Here is a 21,244-nt window from a genome sequence, read left to right on the forward strand (position 1 = left end):
CCATTGTTCTGGTAATGGCCAAAGAAGAAGAAAGAGATCAGATATGATCCCAATTGTGTTCTGGGCACTTGGGCCTTTTAAAAAAATTTAAAAAAAATTAATTTTGTGGTGTGGTAATTGGTTTGTGAAAAGTTATGGTGTGAGGCAAATTGGCTTCTTTTTTGGGTTTTTCCCTTTGAAAATTTGGAAAGAAAGACAAACAGCCAGGAAGAAGATGGGAAAGACAGAGGTATAGGAAGAGAATATAATTTAAATAAATAAATAAATTTATAAATTATAAATTATTTTTTTCACACATCAGCCCCAATTAAATATTTCTAATTAAATATAAATATTTTTCAATTCAAAATTCTTAATTAAATTTAAATATTATAATAACGAATTTTTAGTTCGACACAGCACCAAACATAGGTCTTCACTATTTTTACAATCCAGTTTCTTAGTCCGACGCAGCACTAAACGTAGGTTAGTAATTAATCCAGTTTAGTCCAATCCGAGCTAATCCAAAACAATCCCAGAATTTAGTCCAGTCCATGACAGTCTACAGTACCAAACGACCCCTTAAAAGTTCAGGGCACTAGTGATAAAAACCTTAATGTTAAAATCAAATTAAAAGGAGGATACGACGTCGTTAGGCTCGGGGATTGGTGAAAAGTTTTTGCCGTGGGGAAAACTGAAAAGGACCTCCGCCATCTCTTTCTTGGTTCTGCGTTCCCCCGCGAATTTGGAAAAAGCGCCATCTCTGCCCGTCTTTGTTGCTTCCTTCCTTCCTCGCTTCAATCTTCACAAGGCGTTGATCCCTCCAAAGCTTTTAGATCAAGATCACTCTCAAATCCCCCACAAACCCATCTGATATCCATGTAAGTTTTGCTCGTTCTTTATTTTTGAATTGCTTGGGTGTTTCAAGCATGATCCTTTATTTTCTTTTACATTAACATGTAGTTGGAATTCAATTTTGTTCCTTGCTTCGATCTGGCTCTGTTTTTCAGTTAAGTTGGCTGTGTCTTGTGTAGTTAATTCTAACTTTCCAGCTTTTATTGCCATGAATAGGAAAGAAAAAAAAAACCTGTGTTTTCAGTGAAGTATGCTTTGTGGAAATTTATAAAATGACCTAATTGAATGATGATTATAAGGTTGATGATGGAATTACGTCCCAGGTATTAGTCATTAATAGATAGCTCTGTAGAATGAAAATGTTTGGTCAATATGTTTTGCGAGGTCATTTAACTTTTGCTTTGATTGCTTTTTTTCTTTTTCTTTTTTTGGACATTATCAGAATGGTTGCGAATGCTTTCCGCCATCCTGTTGGGGTAATTCAGCTCCATGGTTCTGTTGGTGACAGTGGTTCTATGAGCAAATGTAGGCAGATGTCTTTCAGATTTATCTCCAAAAATTTTGCGGTTGATGTGGGTTTGCTTAGAAAAGGACAATGTGGTTCTAGACAGTGTAAACTGCAAGTAATTCGTGCATCTTCTTCTCAAACTTCAACAACTGATCCAATTTTATCTACCTCAAAAGGTATTACCAACAATTCTCACAAGACAGCAAGTGTGTTTGCTAATTGTTGACTCTATATTCTCCCTTTTGTAGCTGAAAGTGCTTTAATACTAATTCGTCATGGTGAATCTTTGTGGAATGAGAAGAACTTGTTCACCGGTTGTGTTGATGTGCCTTTAACCAAGAGAGGTGTAGATGAGGCAATAGAAGCCGGTAAGAGAATTAGCAACATCCCTATAGATATGATTTTCACATCTTCGCTGATTCGTGCACAGATGACAGCTATGCTTGCCATGACCCAACACCGCCGAAAGAAGGTATCTTTGCTCAAATACTGAGATTTTCATTTGTACAAATTTGACTTTAGAGATACTGAAACTTTAATATCAAAGATAGTACTCGTTTAAGTAGATAATTGATTCATGCTCAACACATGTGGAGCACGTTAAGCATCAAGATATGAGTGTATACTAAATCATATTTGTGGAAAGATTTGAATTTGGGACCTAGCTGTACGGTGCCACCTAACCCAAAGAAAAGGGTCATTGCTCCTCTAATTTAATTATAGAGATAGCGTTAATTATTGATGTTTCCATCCCATTGGTAGTGTTTAGGCATAGAACATAGTCAACAGTTGTTTTTGAGAATGGAAAGTATAGCTAAAGGTTTTCAGCAAGATCTTGTAAATATGGAATTTCACTAATTACATGTGGTGTCCAATTTATATGAAGTCATATGCAAACCCTTCGAGACTTCTGGTCAATGCCATTGGAGATATCTGCCTAAATGTTTTTATTTTTTTGGACTTTTTAGAATCCTCTGCTGCCTACATGGTGTAGATAATAAAAAAACCACTGAATGCTCATTCTTGAAAACGGTAATTCTGGCCCATCTGGTTGCTTATCTCTTTGATCTATACTCTTTATAGTTTTAACTGCGAAACATATACTTGCCAGGGGCAGTTCCAAAGTCTTGCTTACTGTGTTTGTGGTCGAACAGGTGGGGTGTACTTCTGATTTTAATGTTAACTGCTACCCAATAATGTAAACAGTGTGACGTGACAGACTTGAAAGAGAGAGGTTAAACAAGCTGACTTGGACCTAACCATTTAATATCAAGAATTTTAACAGTATGCTAACTTAGTTGAATTAGACTGCTTATTTCCTAGAGAAATAGATATAAACTGTTATGGAAATCAAATTTACATAAAGGGAAGTTATGTATGTTATGCTTTTCAGGTACCAATCATTACGCATAACGAGAGTAGACAGGCGAAAACATGGAGTCAAATTTACAGTGGAGATACGAAGAAGCAATCGATTCCAGTTGTAACTGCTTGGCAATTGAACGAAAGAATGTACTTTTCTATGTGCTTTATTCTTTTACATGCACATCGTTTTACATTGAACAAAATTTGAGTAGATAGCATTACTAGCTATTGTCTTCTATAGGTATGGTGAATTACAGGGTCTTAATAAGCTAGAGACAGCTGAAAGATATGGAAAGGAGAAAGTGCATGAGTGGCGTCGGAGTTATGATATTCCTCCCCCAAGCGGTGAGAGCTTGGAAATGTGTTCACAAAGAGCTGTAGCCTACTTTAAAGAACATGTAAGCAGATCAGTTCTTCTATTATCTGATATTCACATGGAATTCCCATTAGAAGCTGAATGTGTGTTACTATGTTCTTGACTCTTCTTAATGTATAAGAACCTGACACGTTGAAATTGCATCGTAGATTGAACCAAAACTACAATCTGGAAAGAACGTGCTGGTTGCTGCCCATGGGAATTCGTTAAGGTCTATAATCATGTATCTTGAGAGATTAACTTCTCAAGAGGTAATGAGCATACTTTGAAAATTTCTCACCAGCCATGGAGTACTTTATATCAGTGGAAAATAATTCTCAGTACTTCGCGTCAAACAGGTTATTAGCTTAGAGTTATCAACCGGTGTACCACTGCTTTATATTCATAAGGAGGAAAAGTTTATGAGGAGGGGAAGTCCAGTTGGACCTACAGAACCTGGTGTTTATGCTTATACTAAGGTATTGACTCTCTGCTCATCTAAGTTGTTGACATCCTCAAACATGCAGCCAATTGTCTGTAACCTTACCTTATACGATCACTCAAAATCTGCATGTTATCCCTTGAACACTAGTCTCATTTAAAATTTCGAACTTCTTTAGACAACTTGATCTTAAAACTTAATTGAAAATTCACACATTTTGCACACAAGACAGTCTCATCTGAGAGAGGCCATTAGAGAATCACGTGGAATGAAAGAAGTTGAGTAAGTTCTTGGAGAAGGCCACCTTTTTAAGGAGTAATGCTCTTAGTTGTTTCATAACCAATGTGGGAATGCTGGAACTTTGGCTAGCTTGGAACCTGAGTCCCACATCAAAAATTGATAAAGCTTAGTGCTGTAGTCTATCTATGTCCATCTGCTCCTCCCAGAGGTGGCAGTTTATAATAGCTCATGGCACTTGCCCCGAGCTGGCTCATCAGCCTGGGTGAGCTTAACTCCATAGAACTTAGGGTGGGGTCAGATATTTAATCAAGCCCATTAGTACGGCTCAGCTTGTGGCACCCTTTGGGCTTGAGAACTATGTGAGTGCACTAATTTGACTGTCAAATGCTCAGACCAGTTTCCTGGTCATGCCAAGACTGATGACATTAGCTCGAGGATGAATAGTACACGTATATTATTTTCTGTTTCACCAGTTTTCTAGACATTGGTGTATTTCTATTGAGTCCTCAATGTCCAAGTTTTTTTTTTTTTTTTTTCCTGAATTTGGCAGATATTGATTTGTTGGGCTAAAATTAACTTACCCAATGCAAGCTATTTTGTTGTTGCTTAATCCTATTAGTCCAATGATTCTCTTTTCCTAGTCACCCTTTCCAGATATTTCATTAACTGCTTTCTACACTTTTTTCAAGCAGAGTTTAGCTCTCTACAGGCAAGAATTGGATAAAAAGTCGCATTGAACTATATAAAAGCAGGTAACCTCCTTGACGGAACATCTGTGCTGAAACATTTTTACTTGTTGAAAGACCTGATCTTAACAAATTGAGTGCTTAGTGTTTTGGTATAGTTATGTCCTATACACAGTATAACTATGTTTAACGTTGGATGTCAACCTTCAACTGGACATGGATTGATTGTGTAGTTCAATGTTCACGAGATGCTTGTTTTCTCAGGGGACAACCTATTTTTATTTGGGGGCTTTTTCTGTTTATGAAACAATTGAAGGACATATGCCTGGAATTCTGCAGCATATGAATACAGCTCTGTGCCGTACAAATTTTTGTTTTTCAATTTGCATATCAGAAGTCACTAATTAGAACAAGGCATTGAATTTCTGTAGTTTCAGTACATTCCTGACGTCAAAAGATATTGGAAAAACAAGAAAAGTCACATCATACTTAACAATGTTGAAACTTTTATTGTATGTTAGAGTGTGGGCATGTTGAAGGATTACAAAGGGCATGGCCATGATTTTGCTGCTATTTCTGAAACTTTAGTTAGATAGTTAGGCGATGGTTGACAATTGAGACAGATGTATTCGAACCGCCTCTTTTGTTTGATTTCCAAAAGTCAGAAAGGGGCTACTTTCTCTTCTTTTTTTTCTAGTTCTAATACCAAAACAAAAATGGTAACTGCCTTTTAATGTAGCTGCAATGTTGAAGTACTAATTTTGGAAGTACTTTTTAGATGCTACTTTCTCGACCGAAAAATTGAAGCATCAATTGAGTCTCAAATTGATTGCTAGAATACCATTGAAAAATATTATGAGTTTACAACTTAACTCTTATGTTGCATGGCCTACTTATACATGGCTCTGTTTGAGGGATGAGTATTTTCGAGAAGGTATGTATGTTATGTTGTCATACTTGTAATAGAATCATTGATCGTTCTTGACTAGACAAAACCGTTTGACAAGAAAATCCATTATTTATGTCTAATTGTGTTTCGTACTTTGGTTTCTTGTCTTTTCAGTATCTAAAATAAATAAACACTATCATGTCAGATCTCTATAAAATCCATTATTTGAAAGCTATTATATGGATGAGCTCTTTCAATCTGAAGGGGACAGATTGACCTTGAATTCTAACTGCATTTAGGTCTACAAAAGTGGGTGGATTAAGTGCAGGCCGTGTTGACAAAAAAGACTTATCATATGAATAAGACGAAGCCAAAGCTTAAAGCTTAATTAGTGCATGCATTTGTCTTAAGAAGTTTGGAATTGACCATAATGTGCACCTCAATTATTAATTAATTTCGAGCTATAGTTCCTCTCGGCCACGTTTGGTACCTCGTGTTTATGTGGATAATACGGAGGCTGACCTTCAAAATTTGTCTAAGTTGAAGGTAGAATATGGATTAGTCATGACGAAAACTTATTCCAATCCCCACAAAAATGGTATGAAATCAACATCTTATAATTTATTCCTTCTTATCCCTACAAGTGAAAAATCCTTATGCTCTACATACTTCAATTTACTTTGAATCTTGTGAGTTTTCCATTCCAATCCAATTTTATGCACCAAATATGGCCATCGTGTATGGCTAATTAGTAAATTGATCTACTGATGTTTGGAGGGAAGAACTCGTCTTTAATTCGAACTTGAATGATGTTTCTTAAACCTTACGCATGTAACCAACTTGTATGTTACTCGAAGTTATCTTTAATTACACATACTAAAGTGGAGTATGTGCAGATCTAACATAGATAGTAGTAACGTGCGGATATCTGCATAGGAGAAATTCTATATATGTAAAATGATTGAGAACTTGATTTTAATTGTTCACATAAAAAGTATAGAATATATATAATATGGTAATATTCAAAAAGGAAAACAGAGTAGATAAAATGAATTGGGATGAAATGACAACGACAATGTGTTGTGTCACTGTGACTAACGGTTTCTCCTCTTTACCGTCCTAAATTCTCCGAAAGCTTTGGCGCCAAAATCTCATCCTTCCAAACAGAACACACAAGGAAGAAGAAAATCATTAATCACATCAAACAAACCCAGCAAAAGCCAAAAAAAGAAAATTACAGCCACATTATTCAAGAACACATCAAAACCCAGAAAAGAAAAAAAAAATCAGCAATTTAATTTCAGAGATTATTAAAAAAACACACTCACTCAAAGTGTGTGACACAATTAATTGATATATATATCATATATATATATATAAGAATATATATATCAATGAATGAATGTCTTCCTCTTGTGGAGATGCCAACGTCGAAATGACCAAAGACGACACCGACATCACACATGATAACTCTGTCAAGAATGACAAGAAAAAGAAGGTATTTTATTTATGTATTTATTTATTTATTTCTAGTTTTCATTTTGTTTTATTTATTTATTTTGTTTTTTTTCCCCATGTTTTTGTATGAAGTCTATCATTCCTAGGCTTTTTGGTGTAAAGAGAACAGGACGCGAAGGCTCAGACGAAGACATATTCAAATCAGATGGGGATGGCATTGATTATCATCTAGGTATCTCCCATCTCTCATACATAAATATATATATATATATATATATATACATATGCCTTCTTCTTTTTTTTGTCTTTTTTATATAAATTTTAAATAGTTTTTAATTAAGGTATTTTCGTTTTTAATAGATTTGGAGAAAAAGATTGCTGCTAGGAGACAAGCTTTCATGGAGGCAACTCCTATCATGAGAAAGAATTTTTCAGGTATGCTGGGTTATGCATGCATATAATTTATTACAGATGTGAATTAAGTTTAGAAAATCATGTTTTGGAAAGTGATTTTGTGTAGTTAAATCATTTTTAATTGATGGGTGATGGGTCAGCTTTAGATTGAATCTAAATGATAGAGACAGGCCACTTACCACAAACAGATGGACTGGAAATTTCCCTTATCTCCTCTCGTCCCATTTTGGTAGCTGACCTAACAACAATCTGTTTTGATTATTAATTGTGATATATTTGTATGCCAAGGAAACACTAATCGTACATGTACCAAAACAAATCTAAAAGTTGTGGATCCCACTAATATGATAAATGTCTTCTTTGTTTACGTTTAGGTTTACTCGCAACCTTATTTATTTTTAACAGATAAGATATTCAGTCGTAGATCACATCTTTGAGTTACTAATATAGAAAAAAAGTGAGAATAGTTTTGATGACGAGTGTTACTATTTCGCTAAACTTGGAGATTTTCTTGCTTGATTTCGAGCCTTAGGCCTTAGCATGTAGAAAAATCATGATTTAAGTAGACTTTGTGAGATTTGATGAGCATAATGAAAATTGTAAAAGATGATGCTATTTTCTTATCTCTGCTATCAGATAGGCAGGCTAGTCCGGGGATTCAAAGCCTAAACCTATCAAACTTTGAACACTCTATGGCGCCAGCAACTGAGACTAAAGAATTCAGGTAAGAATTAATTCTTATCATCATCTCTAGCTAAGAGACTAAGACAGGAGGTTGTATATAAATACATATAGAGTTTAATTAATTTAGTTGTTGCTTTCAGTTAATTTTTTTTTAAAACAAAAAATTGTGGTTAATTTGGGTGCAGGATATTTGTGGCGACATGGAATGTGGGAGGAAAGTCACCTAACAATGGCCTCAACCTCCAAGATTTCTTGCAGGTGGAGGGCTCTTCGGACGTCTATGTGTTAGGGTACGTAAGAAATGCCTCACATTAATTAAAAAAATTATAATAAAAAACCCAGAAAATTTAACCTTTGTAGCATGAGACTATTTAATTAACATTTGTATTTTTCTTGTTATAATAAGGTTTCAGGAAATTGTTCCTCTAAGTGCTGGAAATGTTCTAGTGATTGAGGACAATGAACCAGCAGCAAAATGGCTAGCCCTCATAAACCAAGCACTGAATAAACCCCAAAACGCATGCTCCAATGTGCATTCTTCTTCAGATTCATCAAACCAGGGTTCCAACAACAACACCACCAAGGAATCCAAGTCCCCAGGCAGTCTCAACATCTTCCAGAAGCCTTCTCTAAAAGCTCTCAGAAAAAGCTTCAAAGCAAACAGTAGCCTTCTCAAGTCTTGCAACTGCCCTGTGGAGTATCCATACCAAGAAAGGCGGCGGATAAGAAAGCTCAGTGATACTACCAGTGAATCAGACTCAGCAGCTTCTCCTCGAAGCATTTATGGCAGTGATGGTAGTGTAGATGAATTTCTTGCAATAGCTGGGATTCAGTCCCCGTCTTCCTCTGGCGACATGAATTACCGCCTTGTAACAAGCAAGAAGATGGTAGGGATTTTCCTATCGGTTTGGGTTCGAAAAGAGTTGGTTCATCACATTGGCCATCTCAGAGTCTCCACTGTAGGAAGAGGAATAATGGGTTGCCTCGGAAATAAGGTTGGTAAAAACTCTGATAAAATTATTTGTACCGTGACAACTGACCACTAATATTAGTTGACATGATACAAATTGCAGTACTCCCACTTTGGTGTGCCTATTTACGCATAGTATCCACGGTATTTAATCAGATTATATGATACAAATAGTTTTCGGTCTAATACAATACAATAAAAAGGATGTTTAATGATCATATTATATATATAGCCTGATAATTGTTGAACTGTGATTTTAATCTGCAGGGATGCATATCAATAAGCATGACATTGCACCAAACAAGCTTTTGCTTCGTGTGCTGTCACTTGGCTTCCGGGGAGAAGGAAGGTGATGAGCTCAAGAGGAACGCAGATGTGACTGAGATCCTCAAAAGCACACAATTTCCCAAGATCTGCAAGAATCCAAATCGTCGTCCTTGTGAAAGAATAACTGATCATGAGTACGTACGTTTTAAGATATATGAAGAAAAGAGTAGCAGGAAAAATTGATGTTGCTTTGCTTTTACATTTCACCTTTTTTTTCTTTTCCTTTTGACTTTCATGCATGCATGGTTCAATAACTTGTGATCTTCTGATTATGTATAATTGTTGCAGTCGGATGATATGGCTTGGAGATTTGAATTATCGGATGGCTTTGAGCTATGAGGAAACAAGGGTTTTGTTGGAGGATAATGACTGGGACACCCTTCTAGAGAAGGATCAGGTTTGTTGTAGTGTGCCTTTCTAGACGACTTACATGGATTCTTGCGCACAATCTTGGTCAAGTTTCTAAAGAAAAACAGCTTTAAATATTATTCTTATATATTACAATTAAATGTGTTGATTTTGATTAACTAATGCAGTTGAATATAGAGAGAGAGGCCGGGAGAGTATTCAGTGGGTTCAAAGAGGGGCAAATCTTCTTTGCCCCCACTTACAAGTATTCTCAAAATTCAGACTCTTACGCCGGAGAAACTGCCAAGTCCAAGAAGAAACGACGAACTCCTGCATGGTATCAATCCTCTCCCCTCTTAATTTACTACAACACATTAAGTCAAACATTAATTTGATAATAGAAATATTCTCTTGTCATACTGTCTTGTCAGAGTAGTAGGAATCTATAAAATGTATCGTCAAGATTCACGGTTTAGCGATATAAGTCTAGCAAGAGAACATTATGTACCCTCTAGTTTGGTTAATTATTTTGAAACTATTATCGTGGTATATTTGATTTTTCAAATGAATATATTACAGGTGTGATAGGATACTATGGCGCGGTGAGGGCTTTGAACAATTATCTTATATTCGAGGGGAGTCAAGATTCTCAGACCACAGGCCTGTTTGTGCTGTGTTCTCAGTGGAAGTTGATGTTCTTAGAAGCAAAAACAACAGATTCAGAAAGGGCTATTCGTGTACCGCTCCAAGGCTTGAATATGATGAATGCATGCCTCAGAGACATAGCTTCTACGAGTTTTAGTAGAAACATATCCATCAGAATATTGTATAGGGACTCTTTAGGATTAATTACTTGCCTCCCTCTTCAACTCTCCTTTTGTTCTTCTTTTTTTAATTATGATTAGTGAAAACAAGATAGAACAAGATCACCTCTCTCACATAAGCGGATCTCACTTATGTAAGTGAGTGTGGTAAACCTCTCCAAATGAACAACTAGTTAGGGAACTAACGACAATTAATGAAAGTATGAGGCTCTATCACATAGTGTATAGATCAAAAGATAAATATTTTCACTAAGCAACTGTGTGCATGTGTATGTGCATCTAGATGTACCCCTCATTTGTTTAATCTTTTTTATTTAATTACGTTTAAATCTTCATATAATCCTTTCAGCCATAAACTTTATTTCATTAAAAAATGAACTAAATTTCACTAAATATAATGCATCTCTTACAAATTTTTTATTTATTTATCATATACATTTCCAATATATGTCCTAATCGGAAATGGGTTGGATTAGTCTCACTCACAACATTAGGTCACGCCACACATAGCCCTAAACCCAGTGCCGGGCCTGGGCCATTTTCATGAGCTCTACATGGTATCCTAGCTTATATCCCTCCCTATCAATCAAACTAATTAGTTTATCAGAATTTTTTTTCAGACAATTTAGTAATTGACTTTTCTTTTTCACTTTGGTTACTTGGGTTCCACTCATTACTCTAGTTTAGGTCACTAACTTTCATTTTACATTTACCTTTGTTCATGCCTTTGTAAAAAATGTTTTGACTTTAAAACTAGTATCAAAGCCAAAATATAAAGAGTTCAATTTTTAAAATGAAAAAAGTGTTGCATTAAGTATTTAATCCCAAATTGATTTGCTAAATAATGTGGTCGGCATGTTATCATGATGATACCCGTGAGTGATGTGGTAAACAATGTGGTTAGTAAATATAAATTAGTAATCTTATTGACTACATCTTTTTCATAGAAATAGTGTTATTGATGCATTGGAACAACAAGAAGAAATCTGAAAATTATTGCAACCTAGATAGCTACTCCCTCTTTGGTACATATAGTTTTGATATATATTGCTTCACTAATCATATCCCAAATCCCAAATTGAAGTTGATTCTTGGCTATGTGAGATTTCTTCTTCTGAACAAAGATTTAAATCCATATTTCCCCTTTGGATATCAAATGCTCTATCTATAGCCAGATCTTCAATACCACCTCCCCAATAGCTTGCTCCATAGTCTCCCACTTTAGTGTCAGAAACCTCACCCCCAACTTGACCATTAATTACAAGTGCACCACTGTTCTGACCAATCTGATTGGCCTTCTGCAGCTCCATATTAATCCAATCCACCATACTCGTAACACCAGTATCAACAGGGAATTCATCAAACAAAGGAAATTTCCCCTCAGCCAATAAACCAGAAGCACATAATGCAGATTCATGGTCTACCTTCGATTTCTTATACACAAACCCTAAACCCAACTCAGAACTCTTCAAGCCCTGACGATTTTGCCAAGCCTCTTCATCAAAGATGCTGTTCTTCCTCTTTTCACTGCTGGGCAAGCTGCACATCCGCTTCCCATTATTCTTGCCTTTGATTTGACTAAGGCCAGAAGGGCTTTCTTTCTGATCCTCCTTTTCATTTGAGTCAGAGATTTTGAGGCAAGTCTCAGTAAGTTGCAGAAGGACTTCTTCTTGATTGACCACTTTTGACCAAATAGCAGTCTCCTTAGCAGTCATTTTATCTTGCAAACACTTGCTCTGCCTCACAAGCCTTCTCATCCTATCTGAATTAGGAGCCATGTGCTTGATCACAGCAGCCAAGACACTCACTTTCCAAGCCTTTTTAAGATCATGAGGCTTCCTATAAGGAGGAGCACCATGATCTATAGAAACCCCTTGGTCACCCCACCAAAGCTCCTCCCCTGTAGGCCACCATGGAGGAGCCAAGCCCTTCTCCAATGGGAACCTCCTCTGTGCAGGCACACAGCGCTGCATCAGAGCAGAAAGCAGAGACCCCAAAGTAGTGTCTTGCAGTTCATGAAGAAGATGAGCATAAGAGCCATGGTCCAATTCACCTTGCTCAAAAATCAAAGCTGGCAAGTACTCAGCTATGGCAGTTGGGGCATTTCGGTTAAATATCACTTTGTCCTTCCACCACTCTCTCAAGCTATCAGAGGACCCTGTCACTGGCTTCCCCTTCTCAGGCACAATCCCATACACAAAGCCCTTTCCTTTGCAAACCTCCATGATTTTCACCATGTACTTGAGTATTGAATCTTGGGCTCTTGCCATTTTCTTCCGACGAGACACCTCTTGTTTTGCTAAGGTCTCGGCTTCTTCTTCTTCTTCTTCTTCTTCTTCTTCTTCTTCTCCTTCTTCTTCTATGATTTTTCTATCCTCCTTGAACTTTCGTAACCGCATATTATCTTTCCACATTCGTTTCTTGAGCTCACCATAGCTGATGTCTACAGCTTCTTCTTCATCTTCTGCTAGCACTCCGAGCCCTGGAGGATCAACTTCTCCATGAAACTCTACCATAATTCAACTATTTGTGTTGCTCCAAATAACCCCAATTGATATAACTATGCAATATGCATGGCCATGATGTTTTGATTAAGTTGTCTATATAAGCAACTAAAAAGAACCCAATGGCGGTGTGAAACCAGATTTTGAAACATAAATGTGAAGAGGGTTTCCTATTTTCCTTTTTCGGGTATGAACATAAATGGGAAGGCTTGAGGACAAGATTGGCATTAACGAGGTTGAGGGGAAATTTTGGAGGATTCTGAAGAACAATTCAAGGAATTACGGGGGCTTGTGAAGTAACAAATTGTATTTGTGGGGAGGGTGCAATTTGCTTCCAGCGCCGTAATGTCATTGTGTTTTTTTTGTCCTTTTTAAAATTTAAAAAAAAAATGTTGCATGCATGAGGGACACGTGGTGTCAATTTGATTGCCAAGCTAGGCTCCTTATCCATTGCAAGATATATATAAATTGCCACTCCAACTTTACTGGATTAAATAATTAATTACCGACAATAAATCTTCTGGTTTTAGAGTTGTTTTGTGGTGTGTGGAAAGGGCAGGTTTTGATTCATGGCTACGTAAGGAAGTTGTGTCACCATCTTCATTCTCAAACACTGAAAGTCTGAAACCACATATTGCATGCGTAAGAAATTGCTGTACTAAGAAACTTATAATGTGTTTTGGTTTGGACTTTGGACATTGGAGAGGGGATGATGAATGATACATAGACTTGGTCCTTCCTCATAGTTCATGCGACGTTCTCTCCATTTCACACATTCTAATTTGAGTTATATGCGTCATTGTTCTTCTAGAAGAAAATAACACTATTGCCTTCTAAACAAAAGAGAAAAATAATTCAACACTGGTGTATTGGTTTTGTATAACTCATTCATGGATGCAAGGAGCTTATCCTCATGCCCTAAAGATATAATGCGGGGTTATAAAGAGGGATCATTAATAGCCGTCTGATCAAGTGCAAAGTTATTATTAAATTGCTGGATTGAACCCCTTCATATAGAAGTTTCCGCTCAGCATGGGGCTTGTAACCGTGGTCATATTTACGGGTAGATTTATGGCTAACTTGGGCCATGAGTTTGAGCTGGATTTTCATCATTGCGGGCCTTTTTGGTTGCTGAAGGCCCAACTCAGGACTATAATACAACTCAATCATGAAAGTTTTCTTCTTGTTATTCCCTAAGACTGAAAAAAGAAAAAGAAAAAAAAGAGACTAATAATTATCCGCCAGTCAGTGCTCAATCATGCATCCTTTCATTATCTGATCATGAGGCATCTATGAGATCATACGGATTTCGTTTATACATGCAAGAAACTAATAATTGAGCAGAGATAGAAATGAAGTTATATGAATTTGCTTCAATGTACTACCAATATCTGCTACCATATCCTAGGACAGCATTTTTGTTCTTTCAAAATTGATTATAGTCTCATTGTTGTTGTTCATAGAGCTATATCCAGAAAATTCTACAATGATGAATGAGACTTTCGTTTCCCCATGAAAAAAAGTAAAAGAATGATACTTCTGTCATTGCTGCTAGAGTTTTTGTTGTTGACTTTTTCTCCCATCTATTAAACTTTGGGGGGGTTTCTACAAAGACTAAACATTTCTTTCGAGCCAAAGACACAAAGCATTTTTTTCTCTTGGGAAGGTAAGTAGAACTAGTAAACGGGTCGTGTTTGTCGTGTTCATGTTGATTCGCTTTTCTTATCTGGTTAACACGACATAACCCGTTAATTTAACAGGTGAAAAATACCAAACACGAACACGACCTGTTAAAATAAGGAATGACACGGTACGACTCGTTTTACCGTTAAGAATTAAAAAAAATTACAAAATTATAATAAAAACTTAAAAAATAATTAAAAATAAACTAGATAAGAGTTTGGGGAGGGGAGAAGGAGGAGAAGAAATACGAAGAAAAATAGAAAGATATAAAGTGCAAAACTACTCCTACTCTTAATGGGTGATAATAGGTATTCTCAAAGTCACATGATTCCATTTATTTTCAACTCGATCCGTTAAGTTCCGACCCAAATACTGATTCTTTTGTACAAATTTATGTCGTATTAACGGATCATGTACAATATTGCCATGTAAGTATGGAGTCTAAAGTCTAAAGACCAGTATCTTCAAAAATTCAAACTAATTTAACCTTCACTTGTGGAGCTGGGCTTTCTAAATATCCCCCTTTTCTTCCTATATTTTACTCAAGCAGATTACCATTTTCATTACTCTCTTCTCTAGACTCCGGATATGCTGTCTCCAAATTTTGCGGCTCATCTCTCGTTAGTATAATTTTTTGCCATCTTTCCTTAACACATTAAGCCTTTTGCAGTGTCATCACAATCACAAAAATCGTTGTGAGCCATGGGCCAACTATGAAGTAAACATGGCACATGAACAAAAAGAAAAACAAGTTACAAAAAGGTAAAAAGTAAAAAAGAAAAAGGTCAAAGACAGATTGGCATAATAAAAGCTAATAATAGAGGCGCCAACAATGGAGTGAAATCAAAAGTTTACTTCATAAAGGAACTAAATAAAGGTGGATTGCCAAAGCACTTGTATATTGTACCGACTCTTTTCCCAAAGATGGAAAGAATGCTTTGGCAATGGGATGGCATCCATATTCTAGTGTTTATTACAAGCATATCCATGGGGTCCAAAGACGAAAGCACATTTGACATATTTACAAAAATAATTCATTAAAAAGACGAAAAGAAAAATCTCTATACACGCATATCAAACTATGATTGGCAGAGATGTATGAACTATTCTGTAAAAAAAAAAAAAGGCGTCATCTTATCTTTGATCTGTTTCTGGTATGAACACACTGCAATCCTAAAGTACTAGTCTCCAGCTATCATTTTGACTCTTCTGCTAAAGACCCAATGTAATTTATCTAACAGCTAATACATTACTAGATCTCTCCCCCTCCCCCTCAACAAAAACATGCATTCCTTTTGGGGTTTTGGCCAAGATTCTTTCTTTGCCCACTAAAAATATGCCTGCCTTAACAAATTTGTAACTCCCATACTGCACAAAATTGAGTGCTTGTATATACTGGAATATTCAACTAGTGGCTACTCATAATTTCGACACCAAAAGAAGAAATAATAAGCAGAAAGATAAAAGATAATTTATATTATGTTTGATTTATTTTATTTTGGGGTTCATTTTGATCATCTTTTTGTGTGTAGAAAGAGAGGAAGGAAAGAAAAAGAGCAGGTAATTTCCCAATAAGCGGATTTTAAGGAGCCGTTAGAGGATCCCTTGTGAGACCTGAGGGCAATTCTGTCATCTGAGCACCTTTTCCAATATAATATTGATGTTGTATTGTATTGCTTTCTGACACGCACCAATTCTGCCACTGTGCTCTGTTTAAAGCAGTATTTTCTGCAATGCAATGCTGATATTGAAACGCCAAAATAAAAAATAAAAAATAAATAAAAGAAACTCTTTGGTTTTTTTTTAAATACGAAACGATCATTTAAATTATTTTAAATTAATTTAATATACAAGAAGGAACTCGAATTTGAACGCTAAGATTTTATAATTGATTTTACACAGAAAGGAAAAAACAAAGAGAGGGTTTTTCCCATCAAAAAAGAAGAAAGGGTTTTAGATTATTTTCCAAGAAATCTGACACACTCTACGAGGCTCTTTGCTCTCTCACTCACCTCCTCTGTGACTAAACCATACTGTACCAGATTCCTCTCTCTCTCTCTCTCTCTCTCTCTCTCTCTGCTCTTTCAGTCTCCGTTCATCATTTCAACAGTTTTAGCCTCGCCATCGCTGCAAAATCTTTGTATCAGAGGAGCCTCCCATAAAAGCCTCTGAGTCGCTCAGGTTCTATTTTTTGTGGCCAACTCTTTCGCATTCATTGCTTTCAGTTTCGGCCCGTTGGGTTTCCGTTAATGGGTTTTCTTTTATGAGCCCCAACCACTCCTACACTCTGGCTCTGCTGCTTTTCTAGCTCACCCTGCTATGAAAACAACTACTTGTCTCTGTTTTTGACTCTGAGCTCTGTTTTATGCGAACCTCATAGTTTTACTCTGAAACAAAGTTCAACGATTTCCTCGCATTTTCGCTATCTAGGTCTTGTCTACATCTTCAAAACCAAGTCTTCCTCAAGTGGGTTTTTTGTTTGCTGCAAAACCCACATATGCTTTTGGGAGCTGTAATGCTAAATGCTCTGTTTTTCCTCTGATCAGTAATATAAGGTTTGGGTTTGAAGAAATGGTTTTTCTTATTTTTCCAAAGCTGTTCTTTTTAATTCATTTTCTTAGTAGTTTGTTTTTGCTTTGAGAAGAGTGTTTTCAGTCTTTTTGAGACGTTTAAAATGGGTTTTCTTTAACAGATTTTATTGAAAATTTGGGCTCTTTGTGCTTTCATGAAACGGGTTTTCTTTCTTTTTCAGAGGTTCTGTTTGGTTGCCAAGAAAATGAGCGTAATTTCATGAGCTGGGTCCCAAAATTTTCCTTCTAAAATGGGTGGTGCAAACTCTAAAACTGAGAAGGACGAAGCTCTGCGTCTCTGCAGAGAGCGCAAGAGATTCATCAAGCAAGCAATTGATTCAAGGTATGCTTTAGCAGCTTCTCATGTATCTTACATCAACTCCCTTAGAAACATTGGCATTGCGCTTCGGCGATACGCCGAGGCTGAGGTGTTGATAGAGTCGTCTCTGTCAACATCAGACAAGACCCCATCACACTCCTCCTACCCTTCACCGTCGCCATCGCCTATGGCTGAGGCTTCTGACTCGCCTATGCACAGTGAGAGACCCATTTCGCCTCCTGTGGCGACTCTGAGTTATATGAGGTCAGGAGGTGGTGCTGCTGTGACTGTAAGGTTCAATCCGCTTAGTAGTAGTTATATGGATGACGATATTCCGTTGCCACCACCACCACCTCCTCTGCCTGAGGAAGATTCTTCTTGGGATTATTTTGATCCTGTTGATGAGAGTGAGAGCTTTAGGTTTGTGGGAAATAGTGGAGTGGATGTGAATTTTGATGATATCAGAGGGTGGAGACAGGTGAGGGGTGAAGAAACTAATCATAGTGTGGTGGAGGAGACAAGGAGATGGGCAAAAGTTGGATTAGATGGAAATAATGAACATCATGAAGGAAGTAAAAGGCTGATAATCGAGCAAAGGGCTTCCGAAGGTTCTGGTCATTCAATGACTCAAAATGATAGTGTAGAGCATAATGGCAATTTGATGAACTCGGGAGGAGTTGATGGGTCTCTGCAAGCAGGTCATGGTGAAGCGAGACAGTTGAACATGGGACGTAATGCCAATGGGGCAGCTAGAAATTTGACAGGCCAAGTTGCACTTGAGCAGTCTGGTTCGAAGAGAAGGGAGAAGGATTTATGTGCAGAAAGAGAGGACCCTTCGGAGTTTATCACCCACAGAGCTAAAGATTTTCTTTCAAGCATAAAGGATATTGAGCATCGCTTTTTCAGAGCTGGAGAATCAGGTAGAGAGGTCTCCAGGATGCTTGAGTCAAACAAAATCAGGGTTGGATATTCGGAGGCAAAAGGTAATTTTTAATGTTGGTTGGAGAGTGTTGTGTTTTGTATGTCCACTTAAACTGCTGAATTAAATCCCAGCATTTGCTTGCCTTTGCGCTAGTGCCACTGATAATTTTAGTAGGTTGAAATTTTTTTTTTTTCCTTGTTTTTTCTCCATAAACTCTTTCTGACTCTTCAAGTTTTGCAGGTAGATCATCAGCTTTGGCTGTTGTCATTGCTTTCCAGATCGTTTTCTGCCGTGGAAAGACTGCACTTGTTTCTCATGGTAAGTTGTTGCAATTGATATGTCACAAGCTAATTATCAATCCAATAATTACTTTAGGGTTTGGATCCTAGTAATCCTTTGGTTTTGTTTGAGGTCTTTTCCATTCACTCATCACTTCTGGTTTTGTAAAATCCTAGTAATCCTTTGATAAGTTCTTTTATTTGAAGCACAGGAGTTGTGCATCGGACACAAAGAAGCAGACAAACATAGTTGTCCCTTAATTTTGATTTGTTGTGTGGCATTTGTTGGATCAGTTGGTTCACATGCATTATTTGCATTTCATGCAGCCAAACAAATGAAGCCTCTTCGACCTATTCACATTTTATTTAATGGAAGATAACTCTTTTACAGAATGATTGGAAGCTCCTGTGTCTTTTCCCACCATAATATGAGATCTTAATGATTTTTTCAGAACCTACTCAACATGCAACGAAAGTTATTACCTGGAAGAGGACAACATCTTCGAGGTCATCTTCATCAAGGAATGCTCTTGCCACAGCATCAAAAGATGATGTTGATGACAGTGGAAGTGATTTTGTTGAAGAGTTTTGCATGATTGCTGGAAGTCATTCCTCCACTCTGGAGAGACTGTATGCTTGGGAAAGAAAACTCTATGACGAAGTAAAGGTACTTCGTTGAAGTCTCTGCATTTTTTTATTAAAGAGTCAAGTATCTTGTTTGACCTTTTCATTTCTGTAATCTATTGTTCCATGCTCTTAAACAATCTGCCACGTGATCTGCTTACCTCAATCCATGATTCAGCACATAAATGTGAATGTATGAATATTCCTGGCTTGGTAGGGTCCGACCAAAAAAAAAAAAAAGATGAATTATTATTATGGTAATAATATATGAAAAAGGATCTTCCTAACAATCTTGCTTATATAGCAGAACTGGTTTTTCAATAGATGTTTTGCACACAAGAACACCCATATGTACATACATATACATACTTTGAAAGAAATAGTTGAGAGGGAAAGAGATACTCTGTATTGTGGAGAGTATGATTATTTGATGAAATCAGTTGGTAGATGAAGTGAGTATTGCTGGAAACATCAACTTTTTATTTTGCATCTCGTGAACCCTGTTTCTCTGACATTGAATACAGGAGAAAAGATAATGATTGATTTTTTTTTCCTTTTTTGCCATAGTGATCAAACTTATTATGTTATTGGTTTTCTAGCTTTGTAATCATCTTCTCACATATTTTTTTGGTTCCGTAGGCAAGTGAATCTATTAGGAAGGTGTATGATCAGAAGTGTGATCAACTTAGGAATCAGTTTGCAAAGGATTGTAGCAGTCAAGTTATTGATAAAACCCGTGCAGTTGTAAAGGATCTTCATTCACGAATAAGAGTGGCAATTCACGCTGTTGATTCAATATCAAAGCGGATTGAAAAAATGAGAGATGAAGAATTGCATCCACAACTTTTAGAACTTACTCAGGGGTACGTAGGATCCTCTTGTTCCCATAATGGACTTTGTGGCCACTAAATGTTATTTTCCAGTTGTTGGAATTCAATTTTTTTTTTTGTTTCAAAGCATCACTAACCTTGTATTTGTGAATGGTGATTCTGTGTAGATTGACCAGAATGTGGAAGGCCATGCTTGAATGCCACCATGCGCAATATATTACCATCTCATTGGCATATCATTCGAAGAGCTCAACAGTAACTTCCCAAGGAGATTCCCGCAGGCTGATCATGGCCCAACTTTTGGATGAGATTGAGTGTTTTGGCCTGAGCTTTGCAAACTGGATCAACAGCCACACGTCATATGTTGAAGCTCTCAATGGTTGGCTACATAACTGCATCATGCAACCAAGGGAGCGTTCCAAAAGCAGAAGGCCATTTTCCCCTCGTCGAGTTGTGGCCCCACCCATATTTGTTCTCTTTCGAGATTGGGCAGTCGGGATCCAAGCATTGCCATCTAATGAACTTACTGATGCAATCAGAACCTTCTTATCAGATCTGCGTCATTTGATGGCACAACAAGCAGATTCACAGAAAAACCAGAGGACAGCTGATGCAAACAACGGAGAATCAGAGAACAAAGATGACGAGAACAGTGAAGAATCATCTCCAAACCTGAGCTGCATACATTCGAGCTTGACAAAGGTTCTGGATAGACTGACTAAATTTTCCGAGGAATCATTGAAGATGTACGAAGATATCAGACAGAAAAGTGAAGCAGCTCGAATTGCATATCTAAACTGCAGGCCCATTAGATACTAAGTTTATGTAATTATTACATATAAGCATCTCATAAGTTTGTGATTGGATACAGGTGTGTAAAGTTGAATTATTGCAAAGAGCATTTGGGTAGGAAAAGTGCAAATTTTTGGGCAAGTGCATACGATTTTAGAACCGAAATAGGAAGAGTTTTCTGCCAAAACTCGTGATTGGCTATATTGTTATGCATTGTTATGCAACTAGTCTCAGATAGTGCTTTGTTTGTTTGCCTCATTGGGGGTGTTGAAACTTGATGGCAGACCACTTGCTCTGAGGTGCAAGCCATTTTCACATGGCAGAACCCGAAAAAGAAAAACCTGTTATGGGTAAGATAATGGAAGACATCTGCAATTT

The 21,244-nt window shown here is 37.0% G+C and overlaps 4 protein-coding genes across 9 annotated transcripts; 3 read left to right on the forward strand and 1 right to left on the reverse strand.

The window, feature by feature from the left end:
• On the forward strand, nt 589–5,255 carry LOC18773279 (2,3-bisphosphoglycerate-dependent phosphoglycerate mutase). Of its 5 annotated transcripts, XM_020567282.1 has the most exons (9): nt 589–860; nt 1,277–1,518; nt 1,591–1,814; nt 2,736–2,854; nt 2,949–3,105; nt 3,233–3,334; nt 3,422–3,541; nt 4,437–4,496; nt 4,695–5,255. In XM_020567282.1, exons 2-8 carry the CDS (start codon nt 1,278–1,280, stop codon nt 4,479–4,481), a joined length of 1,008 nt encoding a protein of 335 aa, XP_020422871.1. In that variant the 5' UTR covers nt 589–860; nt 1,277; the 3' UTR covers nt 4,482–4,496; nt 4,695–5,255. The 5 variants fall into 5 exon arrangements, with proteins under 5 accessions (XP_020422871.1, XP_020422870.1, XP_020422872.1 ...); XM_020567281.1 differs by having other exon boundaries at nt 645–860; nt 4,437–5,255; XM_020567283.1 differs by having other exon boundaries at nt 645–860; nt 1,343–1,518; nt 4,437–5,255.
• Nucleotides 6,142–10,444, forward strand: LOC18772479 (type I inositol polyphosphate 5-phosphatase 5). Its single transcript, XM_020567279.1, has 9 exons — nt 6,142–7,009; nt 7,138–7,212; nt 7,828–7,915; nt 8,061–8,165; nt 8,282–8,870; nt 9,113–9,306; nt 9,461–9,569; nt 9,709–9,857; nt 10,100–10,444. The coding sequence occupies exons 1-9, from the start codon at nt 6,904–6,906 to the stop codon at nt 10,320–10,322; spliced, it is 1,638 nt and encodes a 545-aa protein (XP_020422868.1). The 5' UTR covers nt 6,142–6,903; the 3' UTR covers nt 10,323–10,444.
• On the reverse strand, nt 11,400–12,860 carry LOC18773309 (putative ETHYLENE INSENSITIVE 3-like 4 protein). The gene has a single exon (XM_020565809.1). The coding sequence runs from the start codon at nt 12,858–12,860 to the stop codon at nt 11,400–11,402; it is 1,461 nt and encodes a 486-aa protein (XP_020421398.1).
• Nucleotides 16,235–21,124, forward strand: LOC18773193. 2 transcript variants are annotated; one of them, XM_020565956.1, is made up of 6 exons: nt 16,235–17,086; nt 17,284–18,403; nt 18,583–18,660; nt 19,073–19,287; nt 19,884–20,107; nt 20,242–21,124. In XM_020565956.1, exons 2-6 carry the CDS (start codon nt 17,353–17,355, stop codon nt 20,891–20,893), a joined length of 2,220 nt encoding a protein of 739 aa, XP_020421545.1. In that variant the 5' UTR covers nt 16,235–17,086; nt 17,284–17,352; the 3' UTR covers nt 20,894–21,124. The 2 variants fall into 2 exon arrangements, with proteins under 2 accessions (XP_020421545.1, XP_020421546.1); XM_020565957.1 differs by having other exon boundaries at nt 16,235–16,712.

Source organism: Prunus persica, chromosome G6 (assembly GCF_000346465.2).
Source record: "Prunus persica cultivar Lovell chromosome G6, Prunus_persica_NCBIv2, whole genome shotgun sequence".
NCBI lineage: Eukaryota > Viridiplantae > Streptophyta > Magnoliopsida > Rosales > Rosaceae > Prunus > Prunus persica.

Bases quoted from the DNA above. Each gene is read 5' to 3' on its own strand.
- LOC18773279 (XM_007205450.2), top strand. From the start codon at position 1,188: ATGAAAATGTTTGGTCAATATGTTTTGCGAGGTCATTTAACTTTTGCT. The intron at 1,519-1,590 runs GTATTACCAACA...TCCCTTTTGTAG, and splicing joins AATTTTATCTACCTCAAAAG to CTGAAAGTGCTTTAATACTA. The intron at 3,542-4,436 runs GTATTGACTCTC...TTTTTCAAGCAG, and splicing joins GTGTTTATGCTTATACTAAG to AGTTTAGCTCTCTACAGGCA.
- LOC18772479 (XM_020567279.1), top strand. From the start codon at position 6,904: ATGAAGTCTATCATTCCTAGGCTTTTTGGTGTAAAGAGAACAGGACGC. The intron at 9,570-9,708 runs GTTTGTTGTAGT...TAACTAATGCAG, and splicing joins CCCTTCTAGAGAAGGATCAG to TTGAATATAGAGAGAGAGGC. The intron at 9,858-10,099 runs GTATCAATCCTC...AATATATTACAG, and splicing joins AAACGACGAACTCCTGCATG to GTGTGATAGGATACTATGGC.
- LOC18773309 (XM_020565809.1), bottom strand. From the start codon at position 12,860: ATGGTAGAGTTTCATGGAGAAGTTGATCCTCCAGGGCTCGGAGTGCTA.
- LOC18773193 (XM_020565956.1), top strand. From the start codon at position 17,353: ATGGGTGGTGCAAACTCTAAAACTGAGAAGGACGAAGCTCTGCGTCTC. The intron at 18,661-19,072 runs GTAAGTTGTTGC...TGATTTTTTCAG, and splicing joins GACTGCACTTGTTTCTCATG to AACCTACTCAACATGCAACG. The intron at 19,288-19,883 runs GTACTTCGTTGA...TTGGTTCCGTAG, and splicing joins AACTCTATGACGAAGTAAAG to GCAAGTGAATCTATTAGGAA.